Raw genomic sequence first — 17,811 nt, forward strand, 5'->3', positions numbered from 1 at the left:
AAAATGATGGAAGAAGAGCATACATGCAAATCAACAATGGTAATTGTTGATATGGAAGTTCTTCCATTATTAACAAACATATCTATCCTATTATTTTTAATTTTTTCAATAGATTTATACAGAGCAAATGATTATATCAATAATGTCCTCGCATATTGTACAGTTATCTTCTGGTATATTAGCGGCCTTGTCCAGTTCATTGCATACGGTAGAGTTACAGGCGGTTGGGATGATCTTTTTGGCGCATCCGGATTCGCCATACTTATTATCATTATTGTTATCACGTATCCAATATTCTATTTGTTTTGGCTACCTATAGTTCTTTACCATTTAGTGATGCTAATTGGCTGTCCTTGGCAACTTTGGCAAAGAAGATTTCAAAATGGATGCATGACATTAGATAAACTTATTCCAAGTCTTGCAGATTCTACAGCATCCCTCGTTTTATGCTACATTTACATCGGAATACCATTTTGGTTTTTCTGCGTGATTTACATCGGATCAATTATAATTTTATCGCCAGTATTTTACTTCCTATTCTCTCCAATGGGATATAGCACATTTGGAATTGTTTTACACGTCTCATTGCGTTTTCCAACAACACTCGAGTTTGATATCAAAGAAAGAGTTGAAAAAACATATAGATTTGGAGTCTTTTTCCATGTTTACTTAACGTGCTTACCAATGGTAATAATTTCTGCAGTAAGTGTTGCTTTGAATGGCGTAACTTGGTGGGCAATACTAATGCTTGTTCTTGCAGGTTTAAATTTCCTTGTAGATTGCGTTACAAGCATAATTAACCTCGCTAAGAGAGATGATATGTTTTAATATATTTGTTGAATATTTGTTTGTAAAATATTATGTTTATATGTTAATCTTTCTTTAATTTTCTATGTATTAGCTGTGGCCATTATATTTTTCCATAGTGCTCAATAGATATCTTAATATCTTTAAATTTGCATAGAAAATGCTCTATTTTAAGAAATTTGATAGTTAGTTCATATGCAAATATAGTAAATATGCAAAGGGAAAAAAGAATAAAGACAATTGTATTAAAATTTTGATGATTGCATGAGAATGAGGGAATACAGGTACATTGTACTGGCATCGTACCCAAAATGAGTGTGTTCTGATCAAACAATGCAATCTTGTTGCTTGATTTCTCGCAATTATAATAGAATTTTGTTCTAATTCAAATTTAGTAAATAGACCGATTTTCATAGCATGAAACTACGATTTTAGTATTGTTTTTGACATTTTTATTGTCTACATCGATTTAATACTTCCTAATTTGCAAAATACTTCAATTGATACTTTATTTGCGGTATTTTGTAAAAATTGCAGAGATTAAGCATCGTCGTGATTATAATATAACTATATATAATAGTCTTTTCTAGGTGTGAAGGAAAATTTTTAAAAATTTTTGGAGTTCTGAAAAAAAAATTGAATTGTTTCCTAGCATTAATGTCCCAACCCAATGTTCTTCCAGTTAAATTCGAAGAAATGTTTGATATCCTTAAGGGCGATATAGACGCATTTAATTCATTATATCAGTTAAAGACGAACAATGAAGAAGGGCTAAATTCAATTTACAAAGTTTTAAAAACGATATTGCTTGAATCGAAGATGTGTCTTCCGCAATTCATCTTAGAACGTATATCAATAATTGCCAAATATAATAACCTCTACATGAAGTCATATTTATTTTTAGCTAAACAAATTTATGATTATTATCATCCAGAACGTATCAGAAACATCACACCTATCTTTGACTATCTATTTTACAAAGAATATGGAATAGTTTTAGATGAACGTGAGAAAGAACGATTCAGATATTTTGAACAAAAAAATTATACATCAAATGTTCACGAAGAAAACACTATTTACAGAGCAATAATGGAAGATGATAAAAAATCATTTATATCTTTCACAGAAAGAAAAGGTTTTGACAAAGATGAAGTTCTCTATAGTTATTTTTATCCAAATAATACTTATGATGAGTATCATAAAAATTCATACACACTTCTTGAGCTTTGTTGTTATTATGGATCAATTGATTGTTTCAAATTTTTAATTTCAGAATATAAATCAATAATCACATTGAAATGTCTTCAGTTTTCATTTTTAAGTGGAAACCCAGAAATCATGAGTGAATGTTTGAAATACCAAGAACCAAATAGAAATTGCATGGAATATGCAATTATTTCACACAACATCGATTTTGTTACATTCATAATGAATGAGTACAAAATAGAAATCAATTTGGAATTATGTGGAAATTATAATAATTTTCATGCATTTTTGGTTTATTTGGATCATACTCAAGACATTAACACCTGTATTATTTATTCAACAATGTTTAATAATGTTAAACTTTGTCAATATTTGATTTCGCATGGTGCAAATGTAAATGCTAAAGGTAACTCATTATGCAGCAAGATTTAATAGTAAAGAAATAATAGAGTTACTTATTACACATGGCGCAGATGTCAATGCAAAAGATATCAATAAAAGAACAGCTTTGGATGATGCAGAGATGTTTCGTTATCAAGAAGTTGCCAAACTTCTTATTTCATATGGTACAGATGAAAGCTATACAAATATTTGCAAATTATAAAGACAATTATGAGTGGGCTGCTTTTCATTTAGCAGCATAATACGATTGTAAAGAAATCACAAGAATTTTTATTTCGCATGTTATGGGGTTCTTGAAGCAATGGATGAAATATATCTTAACTATAAACAATTTTAATAAAAATTCATATATATATTTCCACTTAACAGTATCGTAATTTTTCGTGTTACACATGCCGAAGCGTGTTAGCAATTTTGGCATAGCTTTATTTTTTGAAATAATAGAAAACCAGAAATTAATACCTCAATGGAGTCGACAACGAAGGAAGATCTCCGTTGATGATCGCTGCCAAAAATGGTGACTATGACTTGGTGTCACTTTTTATCGATGATGGAGTTGAATTTTCCAAAAGAGACAACAATGGAATGACCGCATTTATGATTGCATGCGGTGAAGGTCATCTACCTGTTGTCAAGTTGCTTGCTGATTACGTAAAAGAAGCAAATGATAAAGACAAAGAAGGAAAAACTGCATTACATCACGCTTGTATGCATAACTTCTGGAAAATTGTTGAATTCCTTTTGTCTGAGTTCAATATGGACCAGTCTATTAAAGATAACACAGGTAAAACTGCAAAAATGTATTGCACTGATGCAGAAGTGTTGAATCTCTTATTATAATAAAAATTATTTTGTATTTTTGTTTATGGGTAATATAAATTGAGTAGTTTATTTTTATCTTCTTCTAAACACTATCCAACTGCGTCGTTACTACTTCCATCTGTTGCATTATGTAGAGTTGTTCCGATATTATTGATATTAGTATCCTTTTATTAACTATTTCTTCAAATGAAGGGATACTTTTCCATTTTCAATTATATTCCTTATTATAGTCATAACCATTGCGATTTATTATTCACAAATCAGATTCATCAGCATCAAATTTGGGTTGGGGTGTTTCGATCTTGCTATCCTAAGAGTTTTAGAGGAAATTGTCTATAGTAATATGTACCACATTTACTAGTGTGAGTTTCGAATATTTTTTTTTTATTTAATGAAGGCAGTATTGTATCTATAGAAAAACCCGTGTTCACGGAGTCATAAATGGACATTTATTGTTTCGAAATATGAATTTGAAGAGGTAAGAATATCTCATTTTAATTTTATATTTACTAGCCATTTATAGATGAATAGCTAATTTTATAAACACTTGTTAATGTTCAGATGGTTTAAATAGTCTATTCTCAAATTTTAAGGCAAACTCAATATAATAGTAAAAATGAAGAACTTCTTCAAACATTATTAGCTTTATTTGACATTTGTAACGATGAATCTATAGAATAACATTAAATTTCTTATTCAATTACAAATAAATAATTAAATTAAAATATAACAAAAAGATATCCTAATAAGATTTATATTATAATCGAACAGTATTAAGCCTTTTGTCTTCTGGCCATTACTCGTTCTAATAAGTTAAAGAGAAGTTCATCAACTTCTTTCAGATCTAATGGCAGCATTCTCATGGACAATTCTTCTTTAATATCCTCTCTCCTCTCGCCAGCATCAACCAGGCTTCCTAGCATAATTAGACATTAAGGGTGTACTTACACCCCTATTACATAGCCTTTAATTTATATGTTTAAGGTTAATTTTCAATGGCGCGTCACGCCATTTGTCAAAAATTTGAATTAAAGTCAGGCGAGGGTATAAGTACAGCCTTAAGTTAATGAATGAAATAATTCGAGAATTTAAGGCGTCATGCTTTTGACACGTATTTTTGGAGGATTTTTTTGACAAGTTTACGTGTTAATATTTTTCGATATCGCTTTTTATCAAAATTTCAGAAATATGATAATTGAAGAAGGGGGTGATAAAACAGAAACACAAGTAATAGATCTAGATGCAGAGTTAAGCACATATTCTCACTATACATTCTCTCCAGATGAAATTATTGGTCTTAGATCTTTTTTTAATCAGCGCGATATGGATTCGGATGGAAGGTTAGGAAAGGATGAATTCAAATGCTTTTTGCAAAGTACCCATATGGATACAAGGTTTATAGAGGCGATTTTCCAAATTTTTGATAGAAATAAAGATGGATTTTTAACATTTGACGATTTCCTTGCCTTTCTTGATGCATGCATTATTTCAGAGAAGCATCCAGCTTACTTTTACAAACTTATTTTTGATTGTGTTGATACTGATCACAACGGCTTCATCAATTTAGAAGAAATGATCGGATTTACAGAGCTTTGTGGAAAGAAACTATCACCAAATCAAATAAGAGATGAACTTCGTTCAATCGATAAAGATAAAAGCGATACCATTGATTTCAATGAAGTTTGCCTAGCTCTAAAGATTATTTAATTTACTGGTTTCAATATTACGTTTGTTAATTTGTATAAAAAAACTAAATTTACTATTGAAACTTTTTTTTACTTTATTACTATTGAATGCTTAAAATTGGCATAAGTATTAAGATAGTATTGCATATTTTCTATCATAAGATAAAGTTTATTTTAGATCATTGAATTTCATTTCAAGATATGTGCATTATTCAAATCCATTGTAATGTAATCTATTGAATATATAAAACAGAACATGAATGATTTATAAAGAAGATTAAAATACAAACAAGCATAAATTAATATAATTAATTTCGCGTCTTAAGGTTTAAAGAAGCAATTTTATCACTCCAATTTTGAACATCTCTTCTATCGAGTTCCTCTTGAAGTTTGATTCGTTGCTGCTTAACTTCATCAAGTTCTAGCTTCTTCTGTGCAGCAATATCTTCTGCTTTCTTCAATTTGGCTTCAATTCTTTCAACTTCTGCTTTAGTTTGGGCATATTGAATATCAAGGGATTTGCTTTGTTTTTCTAACTCATGGATCTCAAATTCAAGCATGTCAATTGTATCACCAGCATCTGTCATTTGTTCTTCGTATTTGTGACTACCTCTTGTGAGACCATATCTAATCTTATCTAGTTCTCGAGTGGCTTTATCAATTTCGTTATCTAATTGTTGATTTTGCAATGAATTATTTTCAGTAGTTTGTTCTTTTTGATAATTAATGTATTGGCGCTGCTCTGACAATGATTGTTCCAATTGCTTCTTTGTAACAAGCATTTCATTGATTTCATCTTGTAGAGTTTGTTTATCTCTTGCAGCTTTGATATGAATAGCTAAAATATTTCTATGAGTAGTTTCTTTAACATCACTAAGATCTTGCTCCATCCATCCGACTTCATCACGAAGGTTTCCACATTCTAATGTAATACCTCTGAGTTGTTTCAAAAGTTGAACATCTTTATTAAGTAATGAAGTTGATAGTTCTGCTCTTGATACAGCAAGTTCAAATCGCTTTGAGTCGACTTCTGAGCTTCTGACAGCAAAAACAGTATCAATATGCTCTTGTAGCCATTCTACAACATCTTCTTCCTCTTCCTCCTCGTCCTTTTTCTGTTGTGGAGTTTCATCCGGTGAATCTTGCTGCTGGTACTCATAAGAGTCATCCGAAAGGCTCATTTTTATATTTTTTTGCTAATTCGAGATTCAATGTACGTTTAGACTTTACATAACATTTTACACGGAATAAATAATATAAAATTCATGTTGCAAAATTTGGATATAACCATCTATTAAATTACAATTATTTGAGCTGTTTTCCAAATTTCTGTGTAAAAAATCCTTTGGTATTTTATTTGTTCTCGATTCAAACCTGAAATATTCACATTTGAGCAATTCTTATTCACCCCTATTGTTCCTGTATAAAGGCTATTATATTCCTCAGTCCAGATTTCAATTTATATTTCTTATCGCCTCTGCAACGGGAAAAATCTTCTCTTGCAATAAATATTAATAAGCATATCCTATAGATGAAAATGTTATTTTCATACAAAAGAGACTTCGACCATTCAATACAATAATATCAGACAGAATTATCGGTAAATTGTAAACTTTTAGAAAAAATATTATGGGTAACGAACAAAGTTTAGAAGTCTCTTCAAAAGAGTATCAAGCCCTTGTTGAACAAACACATTTTAACAAGGAAGAAGTTGCTAAGCTTTATTCTACATTTAAAGATATCTCTGCCACTCATATCGATGATGGCAAGATTGATTTCGAGGAATTTTTCAAAATGCTAGGTTTCACCAACAGAGGTTTTGCACAAAAGGTCTTTGATGCATTTGATACATCCCCAGATAAAGTTATCGATTTCCAAGAATTTGTCACAGGCCTTTCTCATGTTTGCAACCGCGCTACCCTTGAGGAAAAGGCTAAATTTGTATTTAATGTTTACGATGCCGATAAAAGTGGTCAGATTTCAAAGGATGAATTAAAAGATGTCATGTTACAGTCATTAGGTGAAAACTCTTCTATCAAACTTCCACCACAAGTTCTTGACAAGATTATTAACGATACATTCAAGAAGATGGATCTCGATGGAAACGGAGAAATTTCTTTGGATGAATTTATTGCATCTGCCAAGCAAAACCCATCTATCCTTAATTGCGTCTCTGTTGATGTTAACAAAATATTCCAATAAATTTATTTCAACACTATGACTATTTTTTTTAGATTGCAATAAAACTTTCATGATCATTTTTTTACTTCTGCAAAGAAATTTTTAGATATAAAATTTATATAACAAACTATGGTTCATTATTCATTTAAAAATAATCAAAGCTCAAAATATTTTTTTATATCTTTTTTCACTCTTTTGTTTTCCACATTAAAATGGCACGATAGAATTGAATCTCATCTGAGGAATAGGAAATTTTTTTTGATTCCATAAAAATATTGATAATTTCCCTGAAATAATAAGCATTACTAAAGAATTACGGGTTATGAATCATTTAAGTCAGTTATTTGACGGGTTGTTGCAACGATTTTAAAAAATTAGTAATATTTTCAGAATCTTTAAGCTTCGTTCAATTTCTTGATGATTTTGTTTTCTTCAATAAAACTATATATGACATCTCCTCGTTTTTCTTCATAGTACTTCCCAATAATAGCGTTAAGAGAATCAAGAACTAACTGGATGTGATCTGAAATGAAAGATTTGATCGCTTTGAGTATTCCAATCTGAACAGCTGCTTCTACAGCATCAAACCTGTGAAATTCGATATACTTTGAAATAATTGTAATTAAAGATCTTTTAACTTCAAATTCACATTCCAAAGCAATGCAAACAAGTTCCTCAAAATCATTACTGTCGATTGCGTCTAATGTTTCTCTGATTAAAAATTTGTAAGAAACACAAGCTTCAAGGAACCCAATGGCACTCAGTCTACAGTCATTATCATACATAATGTTCATGTAATATCTTAAAGCATGGGATGCCATTTTCCTTTCTATAATAATTAAAAATACAATTACGTTGATCTCGATTTTGGCCATTAAAGGAATTCGGAGAGCTTCCATTAAGTCAGTCATTGTTTTGATGTCTTCGTCATTAAAACATGATACGAGTCTTCTCAGGAAATTTGGGCAACCATATCTTTCCAGTTCGAAAAGATAGTTAATCTCTTCTGGAAAAGCAGTTAGACCGCTTTTCAAAATAACGATGATATCTTTATAACACCGATTAAACATTGTATTGTGGTAAATAAAACTTATTATTGATCGAAATTCTTCTTTCTTTGGATTACGTTCAAATAATTTGGCGAATAATGGAACAATTCTATGTGCCTGAAAAAGAAAATCAAATTGTTCAATTGGATGGTATGTTAAATATTTTTCATTGTCTGGAATAATGGAAAGTACTCTTGTGAGGATTTTAATTGCGTTGTAGTTATCTTTTGATAATCTTTGATTGTCCAATGCAATAGTGTACAAGAGGTCGATTATTTCTGAATCTTTAAGAAATTCGAGAACTTCATCATAATTTGATAGCTTATATATTATTTTAAGTACAAAAGGATAATTATCATAGTCTTGTACTGCCAGAATTTTTATCTAGTCTGAGAGAAAACTTGTATTAATATATGTTGATGGATCAACAGAGAATTTTTTATCTTTGAACATGCCTAGTAAATGATAGAAAAATTCCCAATTGTTATTAATTTCTTTAGGATTCATGTCTTTTATTTTGTTAAGTTGTTGTAACGCTTGTGTGAAAGCTTCATCTTGTTGATTGCTATCATTCATTGACAAGGAAGATACTGATGAAATGAATGATATATCATCGAATGATTGTTTGTAGTCAATCATTCAGGATTCACTCCAACGATAAAGAGTATTCAATTTTTAATTAGTTTACAAATTTTAATTGTTATTGTATTTCTTGAAAATCCACTTTTTGGATCTTTCTGCTTAATAACATCTAATGATGACAAAATAAATACATTATATAGTGATATTACTATTACACTGCCCACTTTCAGACCAAAAATTGCTAAACTCATGGGCTTTTGTTTATGAAATTTACATATCGTTGTCATGAACCTAAAAATTGTATTATAAATCGGTTTGGTCCATCTCTTTTAAATATTTTATGAAAATAACTATATCATATTACTTCGAGGCTTACTGTTTCATATATGATATCAATTTTATAGGGATAGGAAACAGTTGCAGCATCTTGAAAGATTATCTGCTCTGATAATTAACATTACGAAGAACATTAAATTTTTAGATGGTATTGCAAAACACTTTGTGCCTCTACATGGAAAATGTGATATTTACCACCCAAGTTTTTTCTAACTTTTACAACTCACTCTTCTAAATCGCCATTGTCTTTTTTATTTTATTATACTATTATATTCCTACTAAAATATATCAATTATGTTGCATACTAAGTTCGGTCAACGATAGAAATTGAGTGGAAATTAATCGTCGAGGAAGTACGATTATGTAAAGTAAAAAATGTTGTGGGGTTTTTAATATTATATATTATTTTATAATAAAATTTTTTGAGTCATTTTAAGAAGCACATATAATTTTTTGAATTTAAAAATTAAAGTAGTGTCAAACGAATTTATCACTTAATTTAATACTCAGATTTCTTAAAATTAATGAAAAAAAGGTTTTCTGAGAACTTTTGAGAATAGTTTTCAAATTCCATTATTGAAAATATATAGGTATTGTATGAAATTCAAACTCTATATTTATTAAAATTCTAAATTTTTAATAAAATAACTTTTCAGAGGAATATAATTTTGAATGGTTGATTAATAAGTATAAAAATGTCTACGATTTTAAGGAGGGAATTGTTCCTTATGAGGTATACATCATAACTATATACCTCATAAGGAACAATTCCCTCTTGATATCCTGGATATTTTTGAATATATTTTTTTAATTAAAGTTCTCAAAAGTATTATCAAAAGTGATTTTTTAAAAATATCTCCAATTAATTAACTAATTAAAAGTATTATATTTTTAAAATTAAATAGTTTTTCAATTTTTTTGAAGGAATTGAGATACTTCCCACGACAATAAAATTGAGAGGTTTACATTATGACTGATCTTAGCATGCAACAATTATACAGAAGAATCAAATATTTTTTTTCAATGATTTAGAAAAGAATCATATTTTCCAAATTTTTAAATCGATCATAGTTTACCATCAAATGTAATATATAATTCTATATAGATAGCCAGGTATTGTTAATAATATAAAAATATTTCAAGTTCAAATTAATGATTTGTTTCATATGTTTAGAAATAATAGTAAACAGCTAGAAAATAATAAATAATATCATGATTATATTCACAGGAAAGTTCAAGATATATTTTGTGGTTTGCATTTTGATAATAAATATGAATAAAATGTGTATTAAACTCGCAAGTTTAGACTTATCATCATAATTATGCTATCAATTAGTGACTATTGATACAAAACAAGCAACATTAGATCTGTAATGTCCCCCGTTTTGTTATCTGTTTGTATGCATAATGTCATACCACAATGACTAGTCAATCTGTGGTTTCAATATCGTTTTAAATTTATTATCCCAAAATAGTACTTTGGTTATCATTGACAATACGTGTGGTTGCAAATGTTGTAATGTTTCGAAAAAAATAAAGGTATCAAATTTAAACATGTGATTCTCTGGATCTTTGCTAGACAGCAAATGAATAAAAAGTTAAATGAGTTAGTAGGCTCGCTGTGTGCCTACTCACTGTAAATATGCCAAAATAGTTTTTCATTTTTTGGAAAAAAGTTACCTTCCTGCTGCAATATCCCATTAAAGGCTTGCAATAAAAAAATTCTGGAGTGTCAAAAAAAAATTAAATATTTTATTTGAAATATTGGAATGTGTTGTAAAACATACAGTTATGAATCATTTAACTCAGCTATTCGACGAGTTGATTCAATGCTTCTAGAAAATCAGTGAGATTTTCGAAAACTTCATCAGTTTTAGGATCTTCATCATTATCAAGATCTTCTAAAGCTTCATCCAATTTCTCAATGATTTTGTTTTCATCGATCAAACCATATATGATAGCTCCTTGATTTTCTTCATAGTACTTCCCAATAATAGCGTTAAGAGAATCAAGAACTAATTGGATGTGATCTGGAATGAAAGATTTGATCGCTTTGAGTATTCCAATCTGAACAGCTGTTTCTGCTGCATCAAACTTGTGAAACTCAATATACCTTGAAATAATTGTAATTAAAGATCTTTTAACTTCAAATTCACAATATAAGGAAATGCAAACAAGGCTCTTAAAATCACTTTTATAGATTGCGTCTAACGCGTCTTTGACTAAAATATCATTAGAAACACAAGCTTCAAAGAACCGAATGGCACTCAATTTGCAATCCATATCACACAATATGAACATGTAAAATCTAAAAGCATCCTCCGCCATTTTTCTTTCTAAAATAATTGAAAATACAATTTCGTTGACCTCGATTTTGGCCATTAAAGGAATTCGGAGAGCTTCCATTAAGCTAGTCATGGTTTCGATCTCATCACAATCAATAGAATTTAAGAGAATTCCCATGAAATGTGGGTCACCAGGTCTTTGCATTTCGAAAAGATAGTTAATCTCTTCTGGGTAAACAGCTAGAATGCTTTTCAAAATAGCGATAATACCTTTATAACACCGATCAAACATTGTATTTTGGTAAATAAAACTTATTATTGATCGAAATTCTTCTTTGCTTGGATTATATTCTAACAATTTGGCAAATAGTGGAACAATTCTATCTGGTGCAGCAAGGGACTCAAATTCTTCAATTGAGTGGTATCTTAGATATTTTTCATTGTCTGGAATAATGGAAAGTACTCTTGTGAGGATTTTAATTGCGTTGTAGTTATCTGTTGATAATCTTTGATTATCCAATGCAATACTGTATAAGAGGTCGATTATATCTGAATCTTTAAGAAATTCGAGAACTTCATTATAATTTGATAGTTTATATATTATTTTAAGTACAAAAGGATAGCTATCATAGTCTTGTACTGCCAGAATTTTTATCTAGTCTGAGAGAAAACTTGTATTAATATATGTTGATGGATCAACAGAGAATTTTTTATCTTTGAACATGCCTAGTAAATGATAGAAAAATTCCCAATTGTTATTAATTTCTTTAGGATTCATGTCTTTTATTTTGTTAAGTTTTTGCAACACTTGTGCGAAAGCTTGATCTTGTTGATTATTAACAATTATGGGTGAGGAAGATACTGATGAAATGAATGATATATCATCGGATGATTGTTTGTAGTCAATCATTCAGGATTCACTAAAACGATAAAGAATATTCAATTTTTAATTAGTTTACAAATTTTGATCGTTATGATATTTTTTGAAAATCCACTTTTTGGATATTTCTGCTTAATAACATCTACTGATGACAAAACAAATACATTATATAATAGTATTACTATTACACTGCATACTTTCATACCAAAAATTGTTCAACTCATGTACTTTTCCTTCCTTTAGAAATCATTAAGTTCAATACCCTAAAAAATATTTTATGAAAATAACTATATCATAATAATTAGAAGCATCTTGAAAGTATATTTGCTCAGCTAAATAACATTCCAAGGCATTAGATATTCAAATGATTTTAAAACTCATGCAAAGCACGTTTTGTCTCAATTATGAAAATGTTTTACTGAGTTTCTGAAGTATCTTGTAAATACCGGAGTTTTCGCAGCTGTTTATCACTAAAGATTTCACGATTTTAAGAATCTTTAAAAGGAATATTAACCTATGGACACACATAGTAGATATCACTCTTTGTATCTGCTTGAGGTTCCTCATTTAGAACTAACAATTTAAAAAATAAATAAGAATAATTAATCAAATTTTGAATTTAGAACAAAAGAAATCGACAATCTAATATGTATTTTAATTCATCTGGTCAAGATTTAAATTCGTTTGCTGTGGCATGGCTGCCTGTGCCATTCTCATTTCATTTTCCGCTTTGTTTCTCTTACTCATAATGAATCTGTATTTGAACCTACACTGTACATCACATCTATTACCCATTTCGGCGGCAACTCTAGTCCATTGCCTATCGCCTACTTGTGCGACGATTCTGAGTAGTTTTTCTTCTTCTTCCTGTGTCCAATTTGCTTTGGAGATACGTGGATCTATAACTCTATTCCATCTTTGCGAGCATTGTGAGCGCGTTCTATCATTTCCTACAATGCTAGCTACGTTGCCCCACTGATTTGTACCGTGAATAGCAACAGCTTCTGAAAGTCTTTGATCTTCTTCTGGAGTCCATGGTTTTGATTTTCTGCGATTTGTAGTGTGGTTTTCCATTTGTGGTACTGCAAGCATAATGACATGAATAATAGGATCAAGACGTGAAACATCTTTGAGGTATGGCCTGCAAAGCTCTTTAAGCTGATCTATATCGATGATATGACTTGAATATTGTTTGAAAACCGTTTCTAGATTTTCTTTTGCGCTAGGCTCATCAGTATAATCTTCTGGCTTTAATGTATTTGATACGAGATCAGCTACTGTGTCTGAAATCCTTGAGAAGCCCATATCATAATTCATTACTTTTTTGGGTATGAAAAATTAATTCAATACTTTACAGCCCGCCAATAATTACAAGGATGGATTTTTCTTATTTCATGAATTATTTGTTATTTATAATCGATGTGCAGATGAGATAATAAAAAATCCACGCTAGCATAAAAGATTTCGAAACACAACTTGATATTTTACAGATCGGATCTAATAATTACCTTCACTTACATATACAGAATGACCTTTTTCGATTCGATATCCACTTTGTTGGATGATCGAAGAAGAAAATATTCAATTTCAAAAAGACAAGATAAGTCATAGCAAACCGATTCGTAGAATCCCAAGAAATGTCCAAACATTCGGTCCAAAAGTAAAATCAGCTAGCCAGGCGAATAAATTTAATTTTCAACACGTAGTCTATGCACTTAAAAGCATCAGCGAGGGGCGAGATATATTAAGCAGCATTAAAACAGTCTCAGATCGCATAAATGACTTAAATGAATCCGATTTAGAGAAGATTGAAACAATGATTCCTTACAATGTTCTACTAGATGTGATAGTTTCAATGGGTGATTCAGCAGATTCATCGCCAAAACCGGGTAATTTTACTCCAATACTAATAATTTTAAGTAAATTTGCTGGAAATGATTCATTTCCAGCCAATTTATTCATTGATGAAAAAATACTACAACTAATTTTATCTGTTATCAGTAATGCAGAAGGTCTAGATAATAGAGACTATGCATTTAAGATCTTTAATACATTAGTCAGAATTGATGTCAGTGTGCGTGACTTCCTGATAGCAAATGGCATCAAAACTATACTTTACACAGAAAGTTTACCTCCTTCTGGCATAGATTTACTATTCGCTTTCGCTTTTACCCAGCCATATTTAGAAAAAAATACAATTAGACAGATTTACTTTACTCTTCTTAATATAATACAAGGAGGGAAATCTAAATCTGTTCTACGCATCCTTGAGTATCTACAAGAAGATCTGCCAGCCGTTGAAGGTTTTGCGTTTGAATTTGCAGAATATATCTTAATAAGAATAGAAAATAAGTATGAATATAAGATTGTTCGGAAAGTGTTTGATGTTAAAGGAAAATTAGAGATTCCTGATGAGACATGTTATATGTTTTTGTTAAACTCTCTGAAATCGAACATCGAGAAGCCATCAACACATGAATTACAGAGTTTTTTAATATGGGGATTTAGCACATTAGTATCATTCATCTCTAATTTCGACTTAGATTCATTGAAACAAATCTCAGAGTTTTTCTTCGAAAAATTTGCAAAATTTTCATATAAAATACAAGTTGTTGTTGTCAAGGCATTCTGTTTGATGGATAGTTCGTGTTTAGATGATTCTCGTTGTGTTGATGCCCTTGTGCAGTTCTCTGTTGATGAAACAATTGGCGCACACTGCATGATGAAACTTGTTTCAATAATTAAAAGAGGTAGCGAAATCTCAGAATACGCAGCAGAAAAATGCCATGAAATAGATGATTCTATCAATGACATGATGACAAATGAAGACCCTGAGAAATCTAATGCTGCAGCAACATTATCAATTACTCTTGAAGAAATGCAAAAATAAACTTTTTTTATATTATTGTTCTTTTAAATGTTACTATCATGTTTAATTCTCGAGCATTGACTATGATTCATTGTTGAAATAGTGCTCTATGATTACTGCTTACAAATGATTTATAATTGCGTGTTTTGCAATTATTTTCAAATTTCTTTAAAATATCTATATTTCTTGGTTTTAAAGAGATGTGGTCCTAGATGACATTGTTCTTATATCAACTAAGCAATTTAATGTTAAATTATTTATTCAAGATCGCATTTTGTCATGTAAATTACTCAAGAAATTATTTGCCAAAATTTTTTGTAAACAAATTTTATATATGATCGATTGCCTCTCAAATTTCAACAGGTTGAATTTAAAGAAATTTTATTTAGTTTCATGACCAAACCAACAACATACGTCTCATTTGATATTGATGGAACCCTTGTTCTTGGACACAATGCTCTTAAAGAGCATCATGGTGCATTCCAGAGGGCAGTTTCAGAAATGTTCGGCGAATGTGGCATGCCAATCCCATTCCTTGGCCATCCTGTTGATGGTTGGATGGACATGAAGATCATTGAGGCAATGATCAAGAAGCTTGGAGTAGAATACACACCAGAACAATTACAAAAGTGCTTATCGTTAAGCGAAGACTACTATTGTGCTGCTGCTACTCAAAAATCCGAAGTTCTCCCAGGTATTGAGCACCTCCTTCAGGTTTTAAGCGAAATGCCTAACGTTGAAATCGGAATTGCATCTGGAAACCTTCCACGCATTGCCTGGCATAAACTTGAACTATCTGGAATCGCCAAATACTTTAAGAACAAGCTCGGAGGCTTTGGTGTTGTTGAAAATAGAAATGAAGCAGTTAAAGCATCAAGAAAGAACGCCGAAGAATTCCACCATACAACATTCAAGACACATATACATGTTGGTGATACACCAAGTGATATTACAGCTGGTCAATACGCTGGAGCAATCCCTGTTGCAGTCAGGACTGGTCTTACAAACTGGGAATCATTCCCACAGCCATGCCATGAGTTCAAGAATCTCGATGTCGATTTCAATGAATTCATGAAGTTAATAGATTCTCAATAAGCCGATATAAACTTGTACAATACATGAATAAATAGCTCTTATATATTTTAAGTATATGCGCACGCTCAAACTTGTCCTTTTTAAAAATATTTTGTATGGCCAGATTTTATTTTGAAACTTTTTGGCAAAATTAATATAAATTCCTATAAGTATAGAACTTTTTGATTAATTGTAGCTATTCAAATTGTAGTTTTATCTAAATAGGAATTAGGCATATTCGATTTTTTGATTTCCTATGGTGCAAATATGTTGAACTGTATGAATAGATCTTAATTGTATTAGAATTTAAAATAAAAGAAAGGAAGAAAAAATTAGTAATTTGAATAAGTTTATAAACGAATTTTGACAACAAATAATCATAAGATAGATACTTGCCTGGATGCGTAAGTGCTTAATAGCCATCACCTTCGGCCTTGCCCCAAAGGATGATGAAGGCAATTAAACCGATTGCAGTTGCTGCATCACCACCCATCATGAATCCGAAGCATATGCCATCAATTGTGCCACAATGCCAAAATACTGCAATTAAAGCAATGCAAGAAACAATGCTGCAAAGAAGGTAGAAAAGAACTGAGTCTGCTGTAAAGATATTGCATCCTTCTGTATCTTCTACGTAATCATCGCCCATTTTTGTTGATAATGAGATGCCAAAAATGCAAGAAAGTGTTGCTGGAATAATTCCGAAAAGTGGCCACCACTGTTTGGTGATAGCGCATCCTGCGATATAAAGAACAAGAGCAATTGTGCCAAATATGCCGATAACGATGTATGGCGCAGCTTGAATCATTTTTTTATAAAAAAAAATTTTCCCAACGGTTTGATAAAATTTTATGTCAGACAACGTCGTTTTCAGACTAAGTTGCCATAAAAATTGATTCATTACTATTTATAAGTCAGAATTTCCAAAATGGTGGCATAAAAATTAATCTTATTATGAAATTTAAAGATACACGGCCTGTAATTGTCATATTTAATCTCCTGAAATAAATTAATAAAATAGTTTTATCATTAAATTAGTTATTTATGTTGGCTTCATTAGACACATTTATTTCAATACTGTTTTGAGAAATTTGGAAGATATTAATATAATAACTCCTTATGTCTAGAAAGAATATATTATTTAACTTCAATTTTCGAGTCATAATGTATCATGAATAATATGTCTATGTTGTAGTCTTTTGATTTATGAAACTATAACTAGAAATTAACAGTGTAAACCATATTTAGTGATAATTTGATTCTTTATCCTTAATGAGAAAATTCGATGAAATATCTTAACTTCAGCAGTTTCAAATTGGACCATTAGCCCACTGACTTTTGAAAACAAATATAAATTTACCTGATTTTATCTTAAATTTCATCATATCAATAAAGAATTAATATCAATTTTGTAACCACTGAGCAAAAGATCTTCACACTAGAATACTCAGAATGCAAAAGGTAGTCAACAACTAATATGTTTCAGAACATCCTCGTCAATTTTCATTGGATAACTTTTTTTTTTCAAATTTCATGACATATTAAGAATTAATATTAATATTGCAACCACTGAGCAAAAGATCTTCACACTAGAATACTCAGAATGCAAAAGGTAGTCAACAACTAATATGTT

General features: G+C 30.4%; 13 protein-coding genes across 13 annotated transcripts, besides 2 other annotated features; 7 read left to right on the top strand and 6 right to left on the bottom strand.

Moving 5' to 3' along the window:
• Positions 1-6: 6 nt before the first annotated feature.
• Positions 7-923, top strand: TVAGG3_1030520 (uncharacterized protein; the record flags this gene model as incomplete). Its single annotated transcript, XM_001320892.2, has 1 exon — positions 7-828. One exon carries the CDS (start codon positions 7-9, stop codon positions 826-828), a length of 822 nt encoding a protein of 273 aa, XP_001320927.1.
• A 450-nt stretch (positions 924-1,373) lies between these two features.
• TVAGG3_1030530 (protein of unknown function (DUF3447)) lies at positions 1,374-2,742 on the top strand (the record flags this gene model as incomplete). The annotated part of the gene is made up of 1 exon (XM_001320893.2): positions 1,465-2,445. The coding sequence occupies one exon, from the start codon at positions 1,465-1,467 to the stop codon at positions 2,443-2,445; it is 981 nt and encodes a 326-aa protein (XP_001320928.1).
• Positions 2,743-2,876: 134 nt separating this feature from the next.
• TVAGG3_1030540 (protein ubiquitination) lies at positions 2,877-3,723 on the top strand (the record flags this gene model as incomplete). Its single annotated transcript, XM_001320894.1, has 1 exon — positions 2,914-3,255. The coding sequence occupies one exon, from the start codon at positions 2,914-2,916 to the stop codon at positions 3,253-3,255; it is 342 nt and encodes a 113-aa protein (XP_001320929.1).
• A 447-nt stretch (positions 3,724-4,170) lies between these two features.
• Positions 4,171-4,299: a mobile genetic element.
• Positions 4,300-4,395: 96 nt separating this feature from the next.
• TVAGG3_1030560 (EF-hand family) lies at positions 4,396-4,988 on the top strand (the record flags this gene model as incomplete). The annotated part of the gene is made up of 1 exon (XM_001320895.1): positions 4,426-4,944. The coding sequence occupies one exon, from the start codon at positions 4,426-4,428 to the stop codon at positions 4,942-4,944; it is 519 nt and encodes a 172-aa protein (XP_001320930.1).
• A 181-nt stretch (positions 4,989-5,169) lies between these two features.
• Positions 5,170-6,392, bottom strand: TVAGG3_1030570 (uncharacterized protein; the record flags this gene model as incomplete). Its single annotated transcript, XM_001320896.1, has 1 exon — positions 5,231-6,103. One exon carries the CDS (start codon positions 6,101-6,103, stop codon positions 5,231-5,233), a length of 873 nt encoding a protein of 290 aa, XP_001320931.1.
• A 159-nt stretch (positions 6,393-6,551) lies between these two features.
• Positions 6,552-7,187, top strand: TVAGG3_1030580 (calcium ion binding; the record flags this gene model as incomplete). The annotated part of the gene is made up of 1 exon (XM_001320897.2): positions 6,552-7,124. One exon carries the CDS (start codon positions 6,552-6,554, stop codon positions 7,122-7,124), a length of 573 nt encoding a protein of 190 aa, XP_001320932.1.
• A 76-nt stretch (positions 7,188-7,263) lies between these two features.
• Positions 7,264-8,202, bottom strand: TVAGG3_1030590 (uncharacterized protein; the record flags this gene model as incomplete). The annotated part of the gene is made up of 1 exon (XM_001320898.1): positions 7,499-8,173. One exon carries the CDS (start codon positions 8,171-8,173, stop codon positions 7,499-7,501), a length of 675 nt encoding a protein of 224 aa, XP_001320933.1.
• A 334-nt stretch (positions 8,203-8,536) lies between these two features.
• Positions 8,537-8,791, bottom strand: TVAGG3_1030600 (uncharacterized protein; the record flags this gene model as incomplete). Its single annotated transcript, XM_001320899.1, has 1 exon — positions 8,537-8,791. The coding sequence occupies one exon, from the start codon at positions 8,789-8,791 to the stop codon at positions 8,537-8,539; it is 255 nt and encodes an 84-aa protein (XP_001320934.1).
• A 1,834-nt stretch (positions 8,792-10,625) lies between these two features.
• Positions 10,626-10,714: a mobile genetic element.
• Positions 10,715-10,879: 165 nt separating this feature from the next.
• TVAGG3_1030620 (uncharacterized protein) lies at positions 10,880-11,560 on the bottom strand (the record flags this gene model as incomplete). Its single annotated transcript, XM_001320900.1, has 1 exon — positions 10,880-11,560. One exon carries the CDS (start codon positions 11,558-11,560, stop codon positions 10,880-10,882), a length of 681 nt encoding a protein of 226 aa, XP_001320935.1.
• Positions 11,561-12,783: 1,223 nt separating this feature from the next.
• On the bottom strand, positions 12,784-13,583 carry TVAGG3_1030630 (RNA polymerase II transcription regulator recruiting protein; the record flags this gene model as incomplete). The annotated part of the gene is made up of 1 exon (XM_001320901.1): positions 12,890-13,552. The coding sequence occupies one exon, from the start codon at positions 13,550-13,552 to the stop codon at positions 12,890-12,892; it is 663 nt and encodes a 220-aa protein (XP_001320936.1).
• Positions 13,584-13,677: 94 nt separating this feature from the next.
• TVAGG3_1030640 (uncharacterized protein) lies at positions 13,678-15,132 on the top strand (the record flags this gene model as incomplete). The annotated part of the gene is made up of 1 exon (XM_001320902.1): positions 13,797-15,125. One exon carries the CDS (start codon positions 13,797-13,799, stop codon positions 15,123-15,125), a length of 1,329 nt encoding a protein of 442 aa, XP_001320937.1.
• A 350-nt stretch (positions 15,133-15,482) lies between these two features.
• Positions 15,483-16,248, top strand: TVAGG3_1030650 (HAD-hyrolase-like family; the record flags this gene model as incomplete). Its single annotated transcript, XM_001320903.2, has 1 exon — positions 15,498-16,199. The coding sequence occupies one exon, from the start codon at positions 15,498-15,500 to the stop codon at positions 16,197-16,199; it is 702 nt and encodes a 233-aa protein (XP_001320938.1).
• A 264-nt stretch (positions 16,249-16,512) lies between these two features.
• On the bottom strand, positions 16,513-16,992 carry TVAGG3_1030660 (vacuolar protein sorting 55 family; the record flags this gene model as incomplete). Its single annotated transcript, XM_001320904.2, has 1 exon — positions 16,591-16,986. The coding sequence occupies one exon, from the start codon at positions 16,984-16,986 to the stop codon at positions 16,591-16,593; it is 396 nt and encodes a 131-aa protein (XP_001320939.1).
• Between the last annotated feature and the right edge of the window lie 819 nt (positions 16,993-17,811).

The sequence above is a fragment of the Trichomonas vaginalis genome, chromosome I (assembly GCF_026262505.1).
Source record: "Trichomonas vaginalis G3 chromosome I, whole genome shotgun sequence".
Taxonomy (NCBI): Eukaryota; Parabasalia; order Trichomonadida; family Trichomonadidae; genus Trichomonas; species Trichomonas vaginalis.